This window comes from Lissotriton vulgaris, chromosome 1_1, assembly GCF_964263255.1.
Source record: "Lissotriton vulgaris chromosome 1_1, aLisVul1.2, whole genome shotgun sequence".
NCBI lineage: Eukaryota > Metazoa > Chordata > Amphibia > Caudata > Salamandridae > Lissotriton > Lissotriton vulgaris.
Genome location: NC_141685.1, coordinates 2,120,649,339 through 2,120,675,095, shown reverse-complemented (window position 1 = coordinate 2,120,675,095; position 25,757 = coordinate 2,120,649,339). Strand labels below are relative to the sequence as shown.

Genomic DNA, 25,757 nt, shown 5'->3' with positions numbered 1-25,757 from the left:
TGTTTAGGCCCAATAACTCAGGCATGCCCCGTTGCCCCCGAAACAGGGTTCTGACAATACATAACACAAAAAGTTCCCAAATGCACAAAAAAGAAAAAAACTATAATTCACGCCATGATCCGGCACTAATCCCTTTGACTCCAGATCCACACAGGACTTATCTAAATCCTTGATCATCTCCATGGGTCAATTACCCCCCCAAAAATATCAAATAAAGCATCTTTCATCCCCACACACTAGAAAAATGAAAAGGGAATATTTGAACCCCACACACTGGAAACATGGAAATAAGGGTGCCTTTCAACCCTAGTGTCTCAGGAAAGTTGGGGTCCTTAGCTGCAGCGCTGCATTAGATTTAACAGTTCTCCTTCCTTCAATTGTCTTGTTCTGCTTTGGCCATTTCTTTTTACGTGAGCTTCTAGCTCAGATAACTTGGACGGGTAGCAGGAGGATTTATTCAACTTCATGCAGGCAAGTAGAAGTATATCTGTTTTATTTTTTTTGTACCTTTTTTTCAATTAGTGCTCAATCAACAGTACATTGAAATTACAGTGCAATTTAACATCGATCCTTAGGCCGAAAAGTAGTGGTTACATCAATAAAAGATCCAGCACAATGCAATAGTATAAAAATCCTTCGGTCTACAAACCTCGGTACTCCTGCAAACCCCACCCATACTTTCTCCCATTTACGCAGGCATCTTCTACTTAGATTGTATTTTCGGCTCGCCAGCACCAATCCAGATCCACTTTACTTGCAGGCCACACTCGGGGGAGAAGGCCCTCCAGTCCCATGCTATATTGCGCTTGGCCACCAATAAGGCCAATGCCAACCAGATTCTTTTATTGCCCCAGTATTGGAACTTTCATAGATTCCCATGCTTTGTATCATTCCCCGTTGTCGGAATGGGAGTCTCGGTAATAAAAATACCATAGTAGTAGGTACAAAAGAGAAAGGAAAGGCCTAGGCCTCATTCCCTTTTGTGGCATATCAGCCTCTTTTTGTAAAAGAGACCAAACTGTAGGCATCAGCCAATCAGAAGAGCCTCACCCCTGGAACCTTCCTGAAGGAACCTCAGAGCCTCAGATTTTCTACCGCACGTTGTGCTAGGGAGTCTCCATTGAGCTCTGCTCTATTTTCAATTCTTTCTAGTAGATTTCTACAGTTATTTCTTCAGGAATTTCTTCAAGTTACTTCAGAAAACTCATTTTCTTCAGGATGTCTGAGGTTGAGAAAAAGAAAGCCCTTTTCAAGCCCTGTTCCACCTGTGGAAAGAAAAGGCTGCTTGTTGAGGACAAACACAAGGATTGTATTTACTGCCTTTATCCAGATCACAAGGCAGAGGACTGCAAGATTTGCCGCACTCTCTCCACCAAGACCTTGAGAGATCGTGCTGGAAGACTTCTTACATGGCTACAGAGGCAGAAGGAAAGGAAAAATGGAGTTTCCAGTGATGAGGAGGAATCGTCTTCATATGCTTCCTCAAAAAGGTCAGTGAAAAGGGGTAGAGATTCCCCATCTTCCTCTGTTGGGCGCCCCTCGAAGGCTTCAAAAAAGACCCCCAGAGAGTCTGATGGCCGGGGTTCAGGAAGTTCCCCCCACCACAGTGGGAAGGATAAGGCAGAACTGGTTTCGCCTCCTAAGGGTGAGAAGACAGGCCCAGCCTTCAAAAAACCCTCCTCACATTCTTCAGAGAGGAGTTCCAAGTCCTCTACGACGAAGACATCGTCGACGGTGGCTCCGTCGACGACGAAAATGAAGCCCAAAATCCAATTGGTCCCGTCGACGGGCTCGTCGGCGGGAGGGTCGTCGACGAAAGCTTCGTCGTCGTCAAAGAAGGGGTCGACGGCAGCGTCGACGGAGAGTGTGCCGACGACATCGTCGACGAAGACATAGTCGACGAGGAAACCATCATCGTCGACGGCAGTGACGACGACGGTATCGACGACGGTGATGTCGTCGACGAGTGCATCGACGACGACGACAGTATCTACATTGTCGGCGGGCTCGTCGACGGTGGCGTCGACGACGACATCTGGGATTCCAATATCGTCGAGGATTTCTCCGGCGTCGACGGAACCACCGACGATACTGGCTACGGAGAGACGAGTGACGGTTTCTTTGACGAGAATCACGCCGGAGATGACATCCCCGAGAAGGGTGACCTCTTAAACGCCAACTATGTTGTTGGACCAGGAAGACTCTGAGGGAGACGGACAGGATGCTTTTGAATATGCCAATAGCCCATCTCAGCTTCTAATCAAGAGTCAAGACACAGATTCTGAAGGGGCATATGACCAAGGAGAAGGTGAATATCATCAAATGGCCCACTCTAGGAGCTATGAGCCACAAGACATGGTTTCAGTTCCTACAAAATTCCTGCATGACCTCCACAAGATGCTGCAGGACTATAAGTCAAGAGCAGAAAGACCAACACCACGTAGGTCTGCTCCTTCGACACCAGTGAGGAACCAATCATCTGTAGTCCCTTCGGTGCTTCCGATACAAACGCCACCTCAACCTCAGCGGCCAGTGCCTCAGGCTACGTCAAAGCCAGCCGATGAACCAGATGGGGATAATGATGATGATGTTTCATCCGATGGTAATCAGGACTCGGATCATGACGGGGATGAATATAATGACTACGTCATCCCAGACCAAGCTTCGCCTCATCACGACTTAGGAGATTCACCTCCTGCTGACATCGGCAGTTTTCACCAGCTGATGGAACGTGCAGCTGGGAGATTTAAACTGGTAATGCCCGCTCAAACCACAGACTGTTTCTTATACGATTTTAAAGAAACTCACCGCAAAACAACAAGATCGATTCCCATTGTGGAGCATTTGTGGGAGGAAGGTTTGAAAGCTATGAAAAACCCAGCGACGGTGGTCCCTGTGCTACCGCGTCTGGATAAAAAGTATAAGGCGCCAGATGATGGACCCGCAGCGCTAACGGGCCATCCAAAACCTGACTCTGTCATATCACAGGCAGCACAGAGGAAGTCACGGAACCCTTCTGCTCCCTTAACGGCCCCTCCTGACAAGGATGGACGACGACTTGACAACACGGGCAAGCGGTTTTCTTTGATAGCTAGCCTGCTGGTTCGTGCCGCCAATGCTTTGGCGATATTAGGACGATATGATCGCGAGTTATGGTGCGATATAGCTCCATATCTAGAACAGCTTCCACCGGAGTCAGTGGCGGAAGCAAAGAAAACTTTGCAAGAGGGTGAGGCGGTCTCTATGGAAATTATAGACTGTGCAATGGACATTGCCACAACGTCCTTTCGGGCATTGGCAGGAGCGGCAGTGTTAAGACGCCAAGGGTGGCTGAAGGCAACTTGGTTTAGGCCGGAGATTCAGAACAAGGTCCTTGATCTGCCCTTCGATGGCGAGGCCCTCTTCGGGAAATTGATTGATGATACTCTTCAGGAGATCAAAAAAGAGACAGAAACGGCCAGGTCGCTAGGAACCCTCCAGTATAGCAAAACTCCTTTCAGAGGTGCGAGAGGCAGAGGAAGTGGTTATAGAGGTTCATACCAACAATAGCAGCAACGCTATTCTTCGAACAACTCAGGATACCAACAAAACCGCCAGTCATACCAGCAAAGACAGGGCCAGTCTTTGGGCTACTCAAGACCTTACAATAAGGGTAAGCAGGCTGCCCATGGACGGGACACGTCCAAGCGCCAATAGCGGCCTCCTGGCTCTGCCTACTGTTCCCTCCTCCAAGAGATCATCAGTTGGAGGCAGGGTGCCAAAATTCATTCAGAACTGGTCCCAAATTACATTGGACCGTTGGGTGCTCAACATCATAAGACAAGGACATACTTTAGAATTTATGGAAGTCCCTCCACCCAGGCCCCCGGCAGCCATTCCATCGAAACATCTGCGTCTCCTAAGGCTCGAAAATACAACAAATGCTCCGCAAAGGAGCGATAGAGCCGGTCCCCTCCAAACAGGGCCATGGTTTCTATTCCAGGTTCTTCCTGGTGAGAAAGACACTGGAAAAATGGCGCCCCATCCTGGACCTCAGGGAGCTAAATGCCTATCTCGTCTCCCTATCCTTCCGGATGGTATCCCTACAGGACATATTGAAGATTATCAGCCCGGGGGATTTCATGGCCACGCTCGATCTGGAGGACGCGTATTTCCATGTCCCGATTCACCCAGCACACAGAAGGTTCCTACTCTTCACAGTAGCCAAGAGCCATTTTCAGTACAGAGTTCTGCCGTTCGGTCTTCGCTCTGCCCCAAGGATTTTCACGAAGGTGCTGGCACCGGTGGCATCATTTCTGCGAAAAAACCACTTCCAGGTTTTCCCTTATCTGGACGATTGGTTAGCACAGGACGCTGTGCAGGCTTGCACCAATCTGTTCCAGAATCTGGGGATAACTTTGAACAGGGAAAAATCCACGCTGATACCCTCAAGAAGAGCACGGTTCCTGGGAGCAGTATTAGATTCAAGGCTCTCGAGGGCGTTTCCTACTCAAGAGAGGATTGTGAAACTTCAACGGTTGGCAGGAAACCTTTGGGGAAGAAGGTGTCTTTCTGTACGCAGCTACAAGTCGCTGCTAGGAGTGATGTCATCATGTATTCCCTTAATTCCACACTGCAGACTGCGGCTGCGTCCCTTGCAGGAACAACTGGACCTTCAATGGAAACAAGTGCACGGCTTGTCCGAGGACAAGGTGATTGTCACTCGAGAGATGAGAGAAGCAGTGATTTGGTGGTCGCATCAAGACAATTTGTGCCAAGGTCTATCCTTCGCAAGCGTACCATCGCCTCAGTTACTGATGACGGATGCGTCATTGGAGGGATGGGGGAGCAGTGATGCAGGATCTGCAAGTGTAATCGGCTGGACGGGGATAGGTAAGAGGCGAGTCTTGGTAGGGTTCAAACTGGGCTTTATTGAGCGATACAGTCTATCAGTACAAGTAGGACGGGTGGTAGGACGTCGCGGAGATCGGCTTCTTTCTCTCCTGCTCTTTCCGATCACTCCTTCTTCCCGCCTTAGGTTGATTCCCCTTCTTCCACTTCTGTCGGTCTCCGTCGTGGCCCCGCTTCCGCCGAAGGAGAGAAGCAAACACAGATTATTGTATCAGAACAGATTCGCACGATATTCCGTATCAGGGTAGGGGGTGAGGAAACACACAGTGCACCCTTAACTAACGTGACAGTGAGGGATGTGAAAAAGGGATTTACTCTAGGGTTCCGGGGCCCCCCTGTGTTTGTTCCGCATCCACCCCGCAAATCTGTCACGCACCTCTGTTAGCCACGCCCCTCCGGGGGAGTGGCTGAGCGATGCGTGGGGTCGTTGGCCTCCTGGCTCTGCTGGTCCCGCTGATCGCCTTAGGAATCTCAGCCGTTGGGTTCCTTCCGTCGGCTGCTCTCTCTCCGTGGGAATCACTCCCGCTGCTGCCTCGGGTCCGGACTCGACTCTCGTCTCCTTGAAACCTCCCGCGTAGTCTCCAGCTCCGTCCTCTAAAGTTGCTTGTCCTCGTCCTGGACCGGCCGTCGTCTCCGTCCGTCGACTCTCCTCTCCGCACTCTCCTCCGTCCTCCAGTTGACTCGCCTCCTCCACTTTACCGCTCCATGACACTCCGCTGCTCCACGCCTCACCGCCACTCCAATCCTCTCTGACCGCTCCTCCGGTGTATAGACACACCTGGTCTTGGGGAAGGGCTTCCTTTATGGCAGGTGGAGGCTCCGCCCCCTCGTGCAGCATACCTGGCCAGTTAAAGGGACCTTGTTCCCATTCCTCCTCGTCGCAGCTGTAGGTCTCTTCCACTCTGTGCCATGTAGGGGCGTCCGCTGCCTGGGGAGACAAGAGGGGGGGGGGGGGTCACATGTTACGGGTTCACTTCTGACCACCGGGGTCGAGGGCCCCTCGTCCTTGCTACAGCAAGTCAGCGGCCATTGGTCTCCTTGCGAACGAAAACTACATATCAATCTGTTGGAGCTGAGAGCGATCAGCCTAGCTCTTCAGGCCTTACTTCCGCACATCCAGGGTTCACAAGTGCTTATCAGGACGGACAACACCACGGCTATGCATTATGTGAACAAAGGAGGAACAAGATCACTCCTCCTGTCGCGAGAAGCTCAGCAGATATGGGAATGTTCCATTCTTCAGAGAATTTCACTAAAGGCGGAACACTTACCAGGAGTGCTGAACGAAGGCGCCGACAGGCTGAGCAGGTTATCCTCAGTCAGTCACAAGTGGGAACTAAAACAGCAGGTTCTGGATCTACTTTTTCAGACATGGGGCACACCGGAGGTGGACCTATTTGCAACGCCGACCAACAAAAAATGCCGATCATACGCCAGCAGGTTCCACCATCAAGGCTCATTGGGCAATGCCCTGTCGATAGCTTGGACGGGGAGGTTTCTTTATGCGTTTCCACCAATTCCCCTGATTCCACGCCTCATAGTGAAGTAGTGTGGCTCACTGGTTAGAGGCGGCAGACCCGAGAGCAGAGGACGGCCCGGGACCAGGGTTCGATTCCCGGCGCGGCAGGTTTCTGGACCAGGGTCAGCGGACTCGATAATTCTCTCGCCTCGGTGCCCACTCTGATCAGCGATCACACTCGGCAACTCTGGGCATTAGCTTGCCTCATCTTCACTAATGGCCCCACCAGACCGCCGGGGATGCCTGGTCTCACCCTGGAGATACCCATTAAGGGACCATCTCTCAGGGAAGCCAGGAAGGGTTTCGCAGCGGTCGAAGCGCCTTGGGACCCTACGGGTAAGTAGTGCGCTATATAAATGCCAATACATTTACATACAGGAAGATGAAGACGGAACCATGCAAACTAATCCTAATAGCTCCGGCATGGGCGAGACAATTTTGGTATACAGAACTACATCTGCTGTCGCTAGTTCCTCCATTACTACTGGAGGAGGTTCCGGATTTTCTGACAATGTCCAAGGGACAAGTTTGGCACCCAGACCCAAGATCATTGCACCTGACTGCATGGCTCCTGACCAGCGAGAATTCATGAATGTCCCTCTTTCCAAGGAGATCAAGGACATCCTTTCCCAGGCAAGAGCACCTTCAACGAACAAGACATACAGATTAAAATGGAAAAGGTTTTCTATTTGGTGTAAAAAGGAAAAGGTTGATCCTTTTACTTCGAAACCTCATCAAATCCTGCCTTATCTACTCTCGCTAGCAAAGTCTAATCTGACCCATTCCACGATCAAGGTCCATTTGGCAGCAATTTCAAGGTTCAGGAGATCTGACTCTGGTCCTTCATTGTGGTCCTCAAGGATTGTCAAGCAATTCCTCAAAGGCCTGTTCAGGGTCTATCCACCAGTGAGACCCCCTCCTCCAACTTGGCATTTAAACTTGGTCCTGGCTCAACTGATGAAGAAACCATTTGAGCCGATTCACCGCTCAGACTTGAAATACTTGTCATGGAAATTGGCTCTACTCTTAGCCCTGACCTCGGCTTGGCGAGTGGGGGAGTTGCAGGCCCTTACTATCCAAGAGCCATTTTTACAATTCAAAAAGAACACAGTCATCTTGCGGACGAACCCAAGATTCATCCCTAAAGTTCCTACAGACTTTCACTTAAATGAACCAGTAATTCTAAAGTCATTTTTTCCAAACCCAGTCACTCCAGCGGAGAAGACATTGCACACTCTGGATTTACAACGATGTCTAAAATTCTACTTGGACCGTACCAAGGAATTTAGAAAGACTTCGCAATTGTTCATTGCCTTTGGTGGTCCGAGCAGAGGTCTCCCTCTGTCCAAACAGGGGATCTCAAGATGGATTTCGAGTGATAATCTGCATTGCCACAAGATAGCAGGAAAACCTCTGGTGGGCAGGATCCGTGCTCACTCAACGAGATCAGTGGCATCTTCAACAGCCCTCTTCGCGGGGGTACATATAAAGGACATCTGCAGGGCTGCTACCTGGAGCAGCGTGCACACGTTCACTAAGCATTACTGCTTAGAGTCATTGCAGCAGGATGAGGCGGCGGTGGGCCAGGCTGTCCTGAGAAACCTCTTCAAGTGATTGGTGAGCTTTCCTTTCTATAACGCCTTCCATTGGTAACACATTTTGTACTTTCATTTCTAATGTTACAAGCTACTTATTTGCAAAATGTGTTTATGGTGTTTACTGCTTGCTATTCTGATACAAAGCATGGGAATCTATGAAAGTTCCAATACTGGGGCAAGAAAACAAGTTACTTACCTGTAACTTTGGTTCCCCAGTATTGGTAACTTTCATAGATTCCCATGCGCCCACCCACCTCCCCGGGTAAAGCTCAGCCTTCAGCAAGTATGGTGTCTAGTACACAACGGCTACGAAAATCTGAGGCTCTGAGGTTCCTTCAGGAAGGTTCCAGGGGTGAGGCTCTTCTCATTGGCTGATGCCTACAGTTTGGTCTCTTTTACAAAAAGAGGCTGATATGCTACAAAAGGGAATGAGGCCTAGGCCTTTCCTTTCTCTTTTGTACCTACTACTATGGTACTTTTATTACCGACACTCCCATTCCGACGACGGGGAATGATACAAAGCATGGGAATCTATGAAAGTTACCAATACTGGGGAACCAAAGTTACAGGTAAGTAACTTGTTTTCTTACTCGGCCAGGTTTCAGCCCCAAGGAAAAGCATCAGGTGCCATTTAGCTTCTAAAGGGACCTCCAGCCTCACCACCTCAGCCATAATCAGTTATATTTCTGCCCAATATCTATGTTTATCAGTGGGAAGTCCTACAACAGGTGGTAAAAGGTCCCCTCCTGTCCACATCCCCATTGACATAATGGATTTTCGGCCCTTCCTAAGCAGTGTAATAATGGCCTGAAGTAATAAGCTCTATGCAAAATCTCAGTCCTCATCGTCAGTGTGATATCACCCTTCCAAGCTGCCTTCAATGGTCCCAACGGATCCAGGGAGTTATTCACAAGTTTTTTTCTGTACAGTTGAGATCGATCAATCAATCACGGGGTCCGTCAATAGGCGGTCTTCCAGCGCGCCACCTAGGTCAACAACTCTCCCTCTTGGATGTGACCCGCAGTGTGTGGCTCATCTGTAAATATCGAGCCACCGAGTTTCCCCCAGGTCATATTTCTGTTGGGGAGTAGCAAAGGAAATGTAAGCCTGTCCCCTTCCAGATGTCACCCACTCTTTCCAGACGAATTAACTCCCATTTTGTGAAGCCTCGTAACTCTCCCACCCCCAAAGAAAGTTGCTGTCCCAAAGTGGAGTCATCTCTGTCAATTTACCCTCCCAAACCAGACATCTTATGGCATCCCTCCACGCTCTCACCACTGTCTGTGTATGGAACGTCAGACTCCACTCCATCTTTCTACCCAGTCATTCACCGAGACTAACTGTGTGGCCAAATAATATTTCCTAATATCAGGCACCACCAGCCCTCCGTCGCAGACTCCTCTCTGCAACTTTTGTAAGGCTATATGCCGCCCCACAACAATTGTCGTAATTCTGAGTTTATCTTTTGAAAATTTATAAAGAAATCTCCATAGTGGATGCAAACTCCTCCTCCCAAAATGACTCTGCAGAAACCTGTAACAAAATTGCCCAATACTTTTTAGGAAAGATTACTAACATCTATGCTAGTTTTTCCAATCATATAAAGCCGGCAACCGATTTTGTTGAAAATGTCAATCTTGTAAGCACTCCGGAGTGCCTAGGCTCTTTCGAAGTTCCTCCCTATGAAGCACTGACCAAAATGTGCAAAAAAATCAAATCAGGATCTCCCCGTGACCCTGCGCCTCCTAAAATTCTAGCGGAAGCCTTTCCGGCACTAGAACCTCATTTTAGACATCTGCTTCAAGTCTCCTTCTCCACGGCTAGCCTGCCCATGGAATGGAAACAGGCTGTTGTACTACCGATAAAAAAAAAGCCGAATATAAGTCAAGACATCCTGGACAACCTACGTCCAATATCTCTATTGCCTTACCTTGCAAAGCTAGCTGAGAAAATTGCTAATGTCCAACTCATGGACCATTTAGAAGTCCAGAATATTTTTCATAAATCCCAATCGGGGTTTAGATCTAATTTTTCAACAGAGACAGCACTCCTGAGGGCTATTGAAACCCTACGGGAAGGAGCGGACGAGGGTAAGACAATGGCTCTCATCATGCTGGACCTCAGTGCCGCGTTTGACACTGTAGCGCATTCCATCTTGCTACAGTGTCTAAACAAAGCGGGAGTCACCAATAAGGCACTGGGATGGCTGAAAGCCTTTTTGACCAACAGGAGCTTTCAGGTCCAGAGAGGGTCGTTTCTCTCAGACAGCGTGTTGCTGGAACAGGGGGTGCCTCAGGGCTCGGCCCTGAGTCCCACCCTGTTCAATTTATACATGGCTCCCTTGGCAGATGTTGTACAATCGTTCGGCGTAGAGCTTGTCTCTTACGCCGACGACACGCAACTTCTAATATCTCTGTCACAAGCCCCCTCAATGGAAGCAGACAACTTCAATGCTTGCATGAGTAAGTTGGTCACCTGGATGACAGAGCACTGCCTAAAACTAAATGGCACTAAAACAGAGATTCTTATAATCGGGGGCAATGAGGCAAAGTGGACAAAAGAATGGTGGCCCAACTGCCTGGGTCCCTTGCCTACTCCCAATCGGGAAGCAAAAAATCTAGGTGTCTGGGTAGACAACAAGCTATCTTTCGACAGCCACGTCAGGAAAACAGTAGGCAAATGTTTTGGAGTAATGAAAACGCTCAATCGGACCCTTGACCTGCTGCCTCTGAATTCTAGACGCACCATGACACAGGCTCTAATTACATCCCGGATCGATTACGGGAATGTGTTGCTTCTAGGCACTTCTGCCAAAAACATCAAGAGACTACAGGTGTTACAAAATTCTGCAGCACGTCTGGTGTTGAGGCTGCCTCGTAGAGCTCCTTCGAGCCCCTCTTTGGCAGCCCTCCATTGGCTACCTATCAACAAGAGGATTGTTTTCAAAGCTCTACTCTGGTGCCACAGGATAATCCACCAAAAAGCGCCGGCGTATATGTCAGATCTGGCCTCCCTGTACGAACCGAACAGATCCTTAAGATCGAAAGGAATGGGTCTGCTCAGAACATCTCGCCCCAGAAAAGCTAGAATGGGAGGCAGGTCCTTCCGCACTCTGGCAGCCAAGCACTGGAATCTTCTTCCTTCAAACATGAGGCTAGAGACTAAAGAGGCTGCTTTTAGAAAGATGTTAAAAACCTTTCTCTTCACTTCATAATGGCTTCCCCCTCTCTACTCTTGCTTGCTCTTCTCCACAGCGCGGGGACACGCCGGGAGGCGTCACCATGCGCTTTATAAACCCCTTCAAACTTAAAAAAGTCTTGCAGAATTCTGAAGGGCATATTTTGTAAAATATATAGCAGGAGTTGGAGAGTTCTCATTTTAATAATGGCCGCTCGACCCATCAGCAAAACCAGAAGCATTTGCCAATGCTGGGCATCTCTGCGGAATCGGTCCAATTGTGCTTCCAGGTTCTTAGTGTAAAAGGTCTGTGCCTCCCTAGTCATGTACACCCCCAGGTACTTGAAGCCAACCATCTCGAATAGGACACTACAGTTAGATGTCAATCTTGGTACTCCCCCCCCCCCCCCCACCAGCGGGAACAGTAGGGACGGAGTGCATGGGCTTCATGACTTCTAATCGGACATCATTCAAGTAGAGTGAGATTCTTTCATCCTATTCTCGATCCACTGGAATGCCCCATATGAGGGAATCTTATCGCACTCAGGCCGCTAATGGCTCAAGGGCCCAGGCAAAGAGCATTGGGGACAAGGGGCAGCCCTATCTTGTACCCTTTTGAGAGAAAACACACACAGAATTATTAACTTGTACTCGTGCCAGAGGGTCTACGTAGAGAAGAATAACCCACCCGATATACTTAGGCCCAAAACCAAGACATGTCAGTACCGCAAATAAATAGCTCCACTCCACACTATCAAATGCCATTTAGTGTCAAGGGACAGAAGAGCCACCAGTTCTGTGAAAGAGGATTCAGTCACATGCATAATCCCATACAATCTTCTCAGATTTAGTCATGTCCCCCTATGTGGAATAAATCCAGATGGATCACAGATGTAATCATTGTTCACAAGTGAAACAACAGGGCTTTGGTCAATTCTCTGGCCTCATAACTAAGCATATGTTGTATTTTATCCATTAGATTTCCCTCTCCATTGACATATCCCTCATCCCCTTTTACCCTCTTCCATTGTCCTTACAAAACAACATTCCAAGAGCGGTCAACATCATTGCCATTGTTCTTGTAGCTAAGAGCAGCTTTCCAGACTGGAAATTGCGATGTTTATTAAATCTAATCTGCATATCATGTGGAGTGAAGTTTCATCATTATACCACTAGCAACGCGCTTTGTGTGAGGACAGCATTGACATCTCCCCTCAAGCAGTGCCCAGTCATTCTCTTTATTTCTCCAGAGGATGTCACTGGTAACCTGATCCTGCTGGCGGTCCTGTCAGCAGAGGATTTGGCTGAACCTCGCAGCCCTCTGTACTGCAGATCAACTTTATACTGAAATATACAGGTTGTTCTCCAGGAGCGAGTGCTGAGCCCGAGTAGAAGGAATCTTTGTGAATTTCTAGCTTCCCAAGTTAAGTTTGGCTAACCATGAGCGAAGGCTAAGCAAGTCCTCCCTGCGTCAAACTGAGTGGAAGATACGCTGGCACGTTGCTGACTATCAGCTGCCCTGCTGATATCCATGACCTCACCACAATGTTTGTTAAAAGCGCCAAGCCAAGCGATAAAATACACAGGTTTCCCTGCCCGCAATAGTATGGGCAAGGAAACCACTACATAACAAGAGCCCAGCCCTCGGGAAATGGACCCCCCAAGGCCATTAATGGCACACGGCCCCCTCCCTTTGCAGTGCACTACGGGCCCCAGTGTATAGGGTCCCCGGGATCAAACAGGGCCCACGGAGGGTGGCCATGCAGCCTCCATTGTCCAGTATTTCAATGGCTGGGCCCCGGGGACAAAATCGGTCTACTACTGGGCGGATTTACACCAATCAAACAAGCATGCTTTCGGAGTCTAAATTCATGCCACGTATAGGTCAATTCTGTTCAGAATTTTTGCTTCATCTTTCAGCATAATTTCCATGGGAGCTAAAATGGAAAATTATAAACTTTCACCCCCACTTTTTGCAGAGGGTGGAACTTCACGAAATTGGCCATGCTTAAACATAACTGACTAAAGTGGTAGATTGTCACATTGCAGGCAAATCTGTCCAAGGGGTCAACAGTTAGAAGCAAATTAAAAAATGCTTTTTCAAAATAAAGTGTGACTGAACAGTTTTTCCTAAAGAAGTGGTTAAGAGGAACTGCATAGTATCCAAGAAACTGTTTTTTTAATCGGTTTACCGTTTATTGGTATTAATACAGACACAGTGGTGTAATAGGTGTTTTACTTGTCTGAAAGAAGGGAAAGAGACCAGGCTGACCAAAGTCTGCATGTTCTCGGCCTTTATTAACGGCAATAAATGGTAATTGTGTATACTTTGTTTACTCATGAACATGTAGTCCAAACTCAATTTATGCCAGCTTATGAGAAGAAAGTTACTGTATCAATACAATACAAATATACACAATTGATGCACCACAAAAGACAGCTTTCAGAATGACATTTTTATTAATATTGTTGGGTACTCAAACTGGACCATCTGTAAAAATGGGTGTATGTGATTGCAATGACCTAGCTGAACTTCGTCTCAGTAATAATCAATGAAGGATTTAAGTAGGTCATCATAAACTTTACAATGAGTAACAATAAACAAAAATTGATCAATCGTGAAATGAAGATGAAATCAAAATCAGATCCAAATTCCTTTAATACAAAAAATGACTAAGCAACTGCAGAGTGCATCACTGGCACTGAGCAGCATTAGGTAGGTTTAAAGGCTTTCCAGTTATTCACAGAAAAACAGTAGGTTCACACACGCACACAATAGTACCAACGTATGTTTCAGATTCCTCAATAGTTCAATTTCAGAGTTTAATTTGGATCAACAAGATTACAGGCAGGAGCCATCTTCTGACAAATCTACAAGCAACACTCTGAAATGAAGCTTGCACAAAATGTACCCAAAACTAGTCAACTGAAGACCTTTTCCTGACTGTACAAAAGACTTCAATAACACGTACACAACTGATAAACATATTTGTGCTAAATTAAGACAACATTCAGGCAAAAGATTGTTAAAAATAATCCAAAAAACGAATTTAGTACAGGCCGTCTATAAGTGTGTGTGTACACATGGAGCATGGTCACTCACCCTCACCCTAATAAAAACTACAAGGTTTGCTAAACAGGTGTAGATTTTTCATTTTTCCTAAAGAAGTGTTTAAGAGGAACTGCCCTTGTATCCGAGAAACGATTTTTTAAATCAGTTTACAGTTTATTTGTATTAATATGAAACTACATGGGAGTAATCTGCTTCAGAACACCCACTTCAAACCAGATTACAGTAGCAATTAAAGGTATCACTATTCCAAGACAAAACGTAAGCAATGTGGCCACTAAGGGCACATGGTCTTGTTTTTTACCCAGAAACAAAATATGGTTAACAAGTGAATGGTACCTTGACCAAACAGTTTGACATCCACTTGCTAAAAAGACATTAAGGGCCCAATTGGCTTGCAACCTTCCCACCGCCCCCAAAAAAACCAAAGGCAAATAATGCATTTGCTAATCTGTGTATGTACAGGGTTCTAAAAACAGATGGCGCCCCATTCACTCCTATGATATGCAACAGGTTTCTCATCCTGAAAATCATGGGAGTAAACAGTGGAAAGTTTCACACCAGTTATAATCTCGGAGCGTATGCAAAAAGTACTTTGCATCCAAAATAGGATTTGCGGCCTATCAGGATTTAGCCCTAAGTGTGTTAAACATGATATAAGATGTGGTATAGGACGTACTTGCTGTGAGCTCTACAAAAAAGTCTTCTCAGTTCTTTGACATACACATTTTTTTAAACTGTCGCTACTTGGCTGACAACAAATCTGGCATCAATTACATCGGAACCACAATATTTCAAGATATTGTCCAATTTTGAATAGTCATTTAAAAAAAATTTTGGGGGGGAAAGTCAAGCAATTCCGATGCGATCTCCCCTGCATTAACGTACAAGGTTTAATACAAAATGTCTATTAAGCAATCATTTGAAATGTGCTATTCCTTTTCATACACAGCTGCTAGTGGGAATAACAGCTGTTAAAATTTATACATCTGCCACGGCCATACAGTTTAATTTCGTTGCAATAACCATTTTGATACAACCATGATGCAGCTATTAAGTGGTGCCACCACAGCCATTTTAATAGTATAAAATATCCACTGTGAAGGTAAACAATGCTTCATGAGACTTTAGATAAATGCAATAAAATAAAAAAAATCTAACAATTTAAAACAATCTAACACAAATTGAAACCGTAAATTAAATTGAGGACCCTGATATTTGGACTTTGTGGGAGGTAAAGTATTAAAATATCTTTACTATCAAACACAGATTAAAAGTATGCGTTACAATGATATGTTGAAGAGCATGTATCTAGGCATAGTGCAATATTAACTTTCAGATTCATTTAGTTAAATTGACCCTGTTGGGATGTGAAATGTGCATTTATGAAAGGGGTTCAGGCTCTTGGCCAGAAACCCCAGGCAATTCCAGGAAATATCAGAGCCACAAGGATAGATGAAAACAGATTCACAGCATTGTTATCCAAAATAGGTTTCCCAGATATGAATCTTGCTCCATTTACCGGGTAGTTTACAACTTTACCAGTGTCTTCGTCAAAACCTGCGGATATAAAATATAGAATTAGGGAGGTGGTTTCTTCAATTACAATTCCCACCTTTTATACAGCACCAGTCACTCTTTGTTGGACTAAAAGTTTCCAAGATAAATTGTACATTATGAAACAAAATACATGATTGTACACAAGAATTTTGATTCAGAATCCTCCATAAGACGTTAGAAAATTGACTCCCCACCCCCCACTTTTTTTTTATAAAGAGAAAGTAGGACTTTTTCTGATTTTGGTGTTCTAAAAAACAAAAAAAATGGTAAAATAAATGCACTAACAACATGAAGGAATAGAAAACCATCTTCTACTCATTTAACATTTTCACAGCACTGCTAGCCTTCCACACGCAAAAGTCAGCTTTTCACAATGCAAGACTGAAGATAAAATCGTGGAGCTGCATGTAGCAAAATGTCATGCAATTTGAACGACCTTAATAAGAAAGATGATGTACTGAATTCATAATGGAATCTCTATTCTAAAGTAGTCTAAATCAGGAAAATCTCTTTCTGGATGAATTCCTTTTTGGATTCACCAGATGTTTGTGGAACAATGCACTGCTATGTTTGTTAAGAGCATTCTTCTGGAATCAGTAAATGCCAGAGGTAATGTATGTACCCTGGCCTAAAGAATATGCTTAAATAACAAGGAAGGATATGAGTTTTTTGGTCCTTTTATAAAGTCTTGCTTGTTTTTGCAACAGAAGTTAAACTTGCAAATGTGCAGCAGCACGGCAGAGAAAGGAACTTTTTTTAAATAAATTTTTTTTTAAAGAATAAGTGAAAGCAGCAACTAATAATATGTGGCAAGAACTTCAGAGGACAACATCACTAACAAATCTAAACTGACGTTATTTGAAATAAAATTGGATTGAATAAAGAGATTAAAGACCACACTTTTGTGAAGTATCATAAGGTAGATAAAAAAATACCTATATTATACATTATCGGTCGCCACTGTGTAGTTATAGTTCCAACCTAGTTACCATAGGAAGAGCGTTTTGTGGTTTGCTAATAACGTTAGTGCTGTCTGGTGAAACATTTCCCCCAAAAATTGAAAACTTATAAAATTTGTCATGCAATTTCAACTGGGATTTTTTAACAACGCTGCAGCCCAAGCAGCTGAACTGAACAACAACAAATTTGGCAGGACGCCAGATCTTGGTACAGAAAGTATGCGGTTTGTGACTTGGTGTAAATCAGTTCAGTAGTTTTTGAGTAATCAGGATTCATAATTTATGGATATATGGATAATTGGGTTTGCGAGTCCCGCAAGCATGTGACTTTAGAGTAATCCGATTGGCCCAGAGGGTCTCTTTTTCTGTCAGCTGTCTTGCTCCAGTTAGTCCCATCTGAGCTCGTACACTATGTGGCTGCCACAACAGGAGGAGAAATGTTGCATCTGGCATTTCAGGACACGGGGACTGAATCTTTTTTTTAAAAAGACAGTCAAATAAGGCATAAGAGAGCAGGGTAGGTGTACCTTGACCACCTGGACTTTGGGGGCAGGGCCTCACGGCTAAAAACAAACTTTTGGAGGGTTTCTGGGATCTGACACATTCTCGAGGGAGCCAGCATGATCACCTGGTCTTGAGAGACTCCCACGGGGCCATGGTGTCACCTGCTAACAGTCCAGTGGGATCCAAAGCCTAATAAAATTATATTAAAAAGGAGGGGTCATGTCTGAGGTAGGTTCGACAAGCACAGGTGATGACCCTGCGGCTAACCCAAGCCACACACAGCCAAAGGCTGTGCATGGCAGGGGAGGGGGGCCACGGGAGACCGCCTTTACAACGAAACTATTAAAACACTTGCCATTACATCGCATGTCGTTGCAACACAAAAGGTGTGCAGCAGTGGGTAGAAAGTGTTGGATTTAATTCCAACACCTTCCCTACCGTTTCACACACTGGAGTTGGAATAGAAAAATAATCTATTCCAACTCCCAGCGCTGACCCCCCGACAGTCGGAGTAAAAGTTTGGATTGTAACAGCATGCAAGGTAATGGCATGTGTTGTAACTTCACCTATTCGGTGGCCACAAGCGAGGGCTGGGCACAGTGGCCAACACCAGGCTGTGCATAAAGAAAGGCCAGGCCTGGTGGCAACCCTACACTGCACACAGTCAAAGGATTTGCTCGAAGGGTGTTGGGTGTGAATAGAGGGTGTTGGCTGTGCAAAGGCGATTGGCTGCCTACAAAGGGTTGAGCAACAACAAACATGCCAATCTTGAATCTGCGGTATACCTCAAAAGGGGCAAGCAGTGATTTGTCAAAGTTAGAGGCATTTTGGAAATATACTCTGCAAAAGGGATGCATCGACACACCCATAGCTGAAAAGGAGCGAATATATGAATGGCTTTTTTTTAATACAGAAGAGGGCAAGAGGTCATTGATGTAGTATGCTGGGCAAAGTGGTTTGATGAAAGTACTTAATTCTTCCAGATTTAATGGACTAACGAGATCCGTCTTTTGTCTAATTTGGGAAGTAATGTTGCATTTGAGATTTCAGAAGGTTTATTTTTTCATATTGAATAATTTTTAGAGAAGAATCTTAGGAATTCGTTGCTTGTATCTTCTGACAGACTCGAGTGAATATATGGATTCCAATATATTATTCTTTATAATTTTGAGGAATATCTTCGAAGAATTTTGTGCATAGGCAAATAGCTTTTGTATGTGTGCAGAGTTGACCTTTTGAACTGCATTTGGGTAGTATTTTAGTCTCCTTTTCGTTTAGATTTGGAATTGGATTCTTTGTCCTTGTTCAGGTTTTTCACTGAACTTTTTACTGTCCCTCTGAGTGAGGCTAACTTCAGTGAACAATGGTTTGTGAAGGAGGTTTCTAGGCTTTCCCCATCTATTACATGCTACCTTATCAATGAACTATGTTTGTATCATATTTGCTTTGTTAATTCTAGTTTGAAAATTGAGTGTTCCTAGTTGAAGAACGAAAACGTTTTTAAATCAATCTTAAGTGATGCTCCAGTATTTAATGATTAACACTATTTTCCTTTTTGTGCACAGAGGGCCAGTTGTTCTTCAATGTGATCTAGAAATCTTTAATACAATGAGTTGACCAATTGACGTATATGGGGTTATGTAGGTCATGCCACCTGTGGCTGGTAATTGTAAGTCCAATATTCCTGCTTTGTTAGTTTGGCTACTGATTAGTTGATGCCCCAATCAGTGTTGAAAGAGCAACAGCAAGTATACAGACCAAGTATATAGTAAATATGTGCCGATTTATACCTATATATACACACACATACACACTTGTAATAAGCAATTACCTAGGACAAGTATATAGATGCAGATATAGCAGGGTGAATCATTACAAACAATTAAATGTAGATGCTACCTCCATTTTACCATATGAACACGGTGGTTTCAATAAGATTAGAAGACATACAGAAGAGCTTTTACTAGACTACTCAGCTTAGAGATCTCATGAATGTTGCCGGATTGCATCATGAAAATAATAAGAAGTTTTAGGCGCAGAAGAAATAACAGTGGCAACTGATGGCATCCCTTTAGTGTACCTCTCTAATGAATGAATCTGACAGGAAACCTCCACAATTGTCTGTGGCCGATTTGCCCATTTAACGTTGTTAATGAAACCATTCTTTGGTCCAGCCCACTATGTTCTGAATAAATATTCCAATTCAACCCTGTAAAATGCCTTTTCATCATCTAGGGTTAGTGCAAAGAACACTTCCTGGTTAGCATAGCTTAGACAAGGAAGAGTGTGGCGCGTATGATTTCAGGGCATCTTGCCGAAATCCAACATCTGATGGGTGAAATAACAGTAATAATTCTCCTTAATCTAGCTGCCAACACCTTAGAAAGTATATTCATGGTGGAGTCTAGCAAAAATATTAATCTTTAATTGGCACAAGCTAACTGGCCTTTCCTGGATTTTGTTCATACGGAGAGGACAGCCCTATTGAACTCATCCCATGAGGATCCAGTTTGCTCAGCTTCCTTAAATACTTTACACAGAAGGTGTGTTCTAACAGCTAGGTTAGTTTCCAAATTGTACAGGCAGACCATCATCACCCTGGGCCTTGGAAGTCAGCAGGAACTTATTTACATTACTGATCTTCATTTAGGTCACTGGTTCTGTCAAGGGCTTTTCTCACTTCTGTCAATCATGATAGAAGCTGTAGGGCTGCAAAGATATTGTTTCTCCTGGTACAGAAGCAGGCCAGAAGACATGGCTCAAAGTGATGTGGTGGAATTGATACTCCAAACCCAATCATGTCGAATCCATTTCAGGAGAGGGTAGGCCGATGGCCTATGCAAAGTATCGGCATTGTGTGGTGTGAGGCTTTGCTTGTCAGGAGAATGCACTATGCAATTTTGGAGAACATTTCTCAACATACAATGAATTAACTGGGTTTGGAGCAAGTTGCAGCCATTGAGGATATCCTGTTAGAATGTCCTCCATGTTTCCCTTTGCTAGCAATCATTATACAATCATGATCCAATCTTGCTGCAACTAGGACCTAGATAGATAGATCTAAACATTATTTTGCAAAGAACATTTGCTGACTTTGGAGCTTGTCTGGAGGACATTTGGAAATAAAGAGTGAAGTAGTGTTGTAAAACAAACTTTGAACGTTTCCGAACATTTAGTAGAATTTTCCTAATGACCGTAAAGATTGTTGCATTGCACTTGAGGTTATCCTTTAACAGAACAGAAGGAACTCTTAAGACAGACTATGTTACACATGCTATGCATATATGATTATGTGTAAGGCATTCAGATTTCTAGTAATGCATGCGAGGTGCTTAGAAAAGAATCACAGAATATCACTGTTTGCTAATTACCTTGCAGAGGAACATTGGTCAGGCAGAAACGGTCACTTATCTTCTGCAGAGAGTACATTGTGACAACGCTTAAGGTTGGTATCTTACAGACACGGGTGTTGATGAACTTTTATTTAATATAGTCATCTTTTAGGTTTAATGTCAGGAGTAACATTTCACACCCAAGTACAAAGAGTGGGATACACAGATATATCATTAAGGTGTATACATTTTCTGTTACAGTCTGATGCAGAACCTTCATGGGAGATTATTAAAATATCACAAACACCATTTAAATACCCACAAGCCCTGCAGACAACAGTTTGCAATAGACGAAATGAGTCCGAGGTGGAATACAGTGTCTGAATATCTCTTAACCCAATTCCTTTATCCTTTTCCACTTTCTACCACTTAGCCTCATATTCTTGTATATATTGTTAATGATGTGAGACGTAGAGTGCTTCGCTCCCATTTGAGACAAAACACAAAATTTAGTGATTTCTTACAATTCTCGTGCTAGGATGCCCAAACATGTGCTGGATAGTTAGGTGCATATTCCAAATGATTCAATGCAGGGTTAGGCCCTTGAATAGAATTATCTGCTATCAAAGTGCTGTCACAAAAGAGGAAGTACACATGCAGCATGCATTACGCTCTGGGTAGGAGGAAAGAAAGAATTTGCAGAGAAGCTTAGAGGCATCTAAGAATCTATATAACACTTTTAAAGGGAAATAGTAGTGTTCTTCACGGTATACAATTATATTTGGTAACATTAGAATGTTTTACACTGTGGGCATTGTTTGTTCAAGTGGGGACATATAACTTAGAAGATAGGCATACAGTAGTGCCATGTAAATTCTGTTTGTTGACTTGGAGACCTTCAGGTATCCTGTGTGGGGTCCTGTGTGGCAGAGAGAGCCATCCATGAGTCTTCGAGCATGAGTAAAAAGTGTTCCAAGGCATCAGTGTCAACTTTTGAGTGACTGCTCATGGACACCCCTACTATTGCCTGTTCCAGGAGTCTGGCAATGGGTAAAGTCCCAGACATGAGTGTCTTGAAAGTAATTGGTGGAGATAGGACTCTTTTAAAAAAAAAATATTTTATTTTACTCATTTCAATAATACAATACAGACAAAATCAGAAATAAAATACAAAAAAGAAAAAGAAATTCTCGCATTGCAACGTAACAATGAAAAAAAATCAACAACATAATTAGCGCAATTTTCCTTCCCGGCAGGAATGCAAATAATCCTCGACCACAACGACAATTCACATATATATTGATCAAATCATACAATACTTGACTTTCCAATACAAGCAATTTGCCAAGGGACAACAAGAACTTTTCTCCAAGATCAGCGTTACATGACTGGTATCACACACTCTTTTGTAGCTACATTCGAGCACAATGGGGGGATTTTTAAGTCTGGCGCCGCAGTGGACTCCCCTCCGCAGGAGGAGGTGTTACTAATTGCGCCATCGTTCGAGACTCAATGTAAGTGGCATATAGGCTCCAAAAGTTCTTCTGGCGGTTTCTGGGCGGGAGGAGCTCACTATATATTTCTGTTTGCGTATTACAATACAGCATATCTCTGGAACATTGTTTCAATGTGGGAGGGGGGCCTCTAGACCAGTGCAGCGCCAAGACTCGCTTAGCATCCAATAGCGCCATATCTACCAAACGTCTAATTGGTTTCTGTATTGTTTTGGAGTAGCCTAAGAAAGCCAATAGCGGATCAGCGCTCCGGTCTACCTGTGTTATTGTGTGAAATTCCGCAAATATATGTATCCAGTAGTTCGATATGGGTGGACAGAGCCATGCAAGGTGTAAGAAATCGGCATCCAAATCACCACAGCGCTCACAGGTAGGTGCATCGCGCAGCCCATATCGGTGTACGCGAGCGGGCGTATGATAGACGCGGTTCAAAATTTAAAACTGTATAAGCCCATGTCGGCTAATGAGCGAGATACGTTTAGTTGCCTCGCAGCAGTATCGCCACATATGGTAATCTGTAATCAATTCCAGATCAGTCTGCCATTCTAGCCGGGCCTTATTATGTCAATCCCTATACAATTCCTGTGTTTGCGAGTATATTCATGCTACCAGGCGTTTAGGGGATTGAGCACGAAGCAATGTGGTGAATGAGTGTACCTCCAGGGGCTCCAGCATGTCGTCTCTAAGCATAAATCTTAATGCACTACGGGCTCTGAAGTAATGAAATGAAGCCAGTGGCGAGGGCCGTGGATCCCTCTCCAGGTGGTCTGTCCAGTCTCTACCTCTACCGTCATTAAAGAAGTCTCTTGTCGTGTCCAATCCCAAATTACTCAGCGCTGTCAGCATATCTGGAGATATTAGAGTTGGCAACCATCTGCACCAGGCTATTGGAGTAGTAGGTGAGTACAGTATAGTTACCGTTTGTCTATTTAGAAGGTTATTCCAGACCTGAATCGTGGAATTTATCGAATCTAGAGTGGTAGTGTACCTACTTGGTGGATAAAACAGAGCAGTCGCCAAATGGGCTGGGGCGTGTGTAATGCGCTCTATATGCAAATGTGGTGGTGGTGGGGGTGGGGGCCATGCTGGTGCAGCCAAAAATATGCATGTGACGCTTGTGCTGCCCGGTAGTAAAGGTCAAAGTCCGGTGCACCAAGCCCACCCATCGAATAGGGCAGAACCAGGAGGCTCCAGCTCATCCATGGTTGTTTATTGGCCCAGGCCAACTTAATGAGCAACGAGCGAAGATGTTTGAAAAATTGAACTGGCAAGACTATAGATATATTGAGAAAAAGGAAAAGAAAGCGTGGAAGAACAACAATTTTCATCAATGAGATCCTGCCCAGAAGGGAGAGGGGGAGGCGAATCCACCAAGCGATGTTGTCCTCCAATTTTGTGATGGCACAACCATAATTTTCCCAAACACTAGGTCTGGGTCTGTATGTATTTGGATCCAGAGATAGCGCACCGGGTCAGTGGACCATTGCAGTGGGAAGTCCAAGTCCTCAAGGGCTGTCGCCTGAGTGCGGGGGAATATCACTGATTTGGTAGATATAGGACTCTTACAGCCCTCACAGGAGAAGGGGCCATCTCTTTTGTAAGCTGCATGATCTGTATTGCCCATTTGTGACAAACGCATATGTTTTTACAGAGCTGGATGCCTTTTTCCTGTGTGGATTATGCATTTGCGCTCGGTGTGTTCCATGAAGTTCTAACAGATGTGAGAACTTGTTTGTAACGATTGCTGAAGGAAGCAAAAAACAACAGAATACTATGCTCTTCGGCCTCTTCTGGAAGCCCCAAAATACATATATTGCCATTCCAACTGCAGTCTTGGAGTTTACAGACTTTCCTACGAAAGGACATTTCTACCCCAGTCAGATAGGATTTAAAAAACTGGCCTCATTTGCAGTCACCAGGAATTCTGTTGCCTACGGTCTTCACTGAAATGCCGCCATGGCAGAATGCATGCGTTTGAGTTAATTGTTAATTTCTGTAGTAGAGTTTTCCACTCTGCTGATGGATGATTTAATGCTTTGGAGGGATGGAAACCTGATATTTGCAATGCTTTATATGTACAGCACGAATGATGGAATTTCCTCCTTCTGTACCATGGGTAACACATGTGGAATACCTGGACGTAACATGGTATACTTCTTGTAAGCCCAGTAGTATCAAACATGAAAGCTTTTAACTTCACGAATGTCAATATCACAAACTATAAGCTGAAGAAACCTGAACTATTTAGGATATAAGCATAGCCTATTAAATGTAATCCTGTAACTTTAAGGCAATACAGATCCATTGTTGTCATAAATAGAAGTGAGTTGTCCACTCTGATACTGTATCTACTTCACTGATCTATGAAAATCTTTCAAGTTATAATTTACACTAAACCAATAAGCTAGTATAGACAGAGCATGTGAACCAAAGCACGATTTCAAAATTGATCAAAACATTTAGTAATTGGAGGAGGAGCTACGTCGGCAAACAAGATGGCTGCTTAGGCTCCCGGCTCCGCCGACCTCCGTAACCCGCCACGATATCCTGTACATTATCCTGACTTTACGCCTGGTCTCTGTGTGCATGAACTGTTCCGCACTCCGATGGTGAAATCCGGAAATTTTTATCGGCTGGTTGGACGAAGTTCTGTCGTGTTGAAGTTTGCGGCCTGCTCCAGCGGTGAAGTCGGGGCCTAGAGTACTTTCACAGCCGGGCTGCAGTGCAACATCGGCCAGAAGAACGAGGCTAGGTCTGGTCAACCGGAGTGGAAGCTTTGTTTAAGCCAGAATTTGGTGGCGATCGTCTCTATTGCTCATTATCGATGGAGGAGTGATTCTGCTTATTGCTGGCTGTGAGTGGGGGTCCCTGTCCCGCGGACCCGGTATTGGGGCCGCCGGGGTTCGTGGTTCGGGGCCTCTGGCCTCCGGCCTTAACAGTGTAGACCGTGGCTGCGAATAAAGACCGGTCACCCTCCGCATCTGTACGTTTGCGATCCTGTTTGTCCCCCCCGAGGATGCCGGATTCACCCGGGGAGGTGATTGGGATTGATGTCGGGCATGAGACTATGGATCGAACGGTGCATGAGCCATCGCTAAGGTCAGTACTGGCGGAAATTTGGGCGTTTTGATCACATGTGGATATCTTGTTGAGCAAATTGGACTCGCGCCTATCTGAGATGCTCCTGGTGGAACCGGACCCGGCATTACGGTTGGAACAGGAATCTGCAGCCATTCAAACCGTGGCCATTTTGACTCCGTGCGAGAGCCCCGTGAGGAAACAAGCATTGGAACCATCGGATGGTGCCCTGGGAGACGGGCATTGTCATTGAACCTCAGTTGCATGCAATGCCATCATACCATAAATGTAGACAAATGGCTAGGACCCATTAGTTGTTTTGCCTGTAAACAAACTCTACAACCCCAGTTAAAACAGTCTTCGAAAATCAAATACAAGGTCATTAACGGCGGCCTAATCAATGCCAGCTCCATGTGTAAGAACGCACTACACATGTATGACTTAATCTCAGAGTCCAATCTGGACTGCCTCTTGGTCACGGAAACGTGGCTTAAAGACTGGTCCAGCCCAGATATTGTCCGCGCATTGCCACCCGGTTATAGGATACAGAGACTAG

General features: G+C 45.0%; 1 protein-coding gene across 2 annotated transcripts in view; it reads right to left on the bottom strand.

Annotated features, from left to right (window-relative positions):
- Positions 1–13,625: 13,625 nt before the first annotated feature.
- Positions 13,626–25,757, bottom strand: part of TMEM19 (transmembrane protein 19) — a 455,689-nt gene continuing 443,557 nt past the window's right edge. For both annotated transcript variants that reach the window (XM_086921730.1, XM_086921720.1), the window contains exon 7: positions 13,626–15,814. In XM_086921730.1, the coding sequence (XP_086777856.1) occupies positions 15,651–15,814 (164 nt within the window). In that variant the 3' untranslated portion in view covers positions 13,626–15,650. The remainder of the gene's footprint in view (positions 15,815–25,757) is intronic.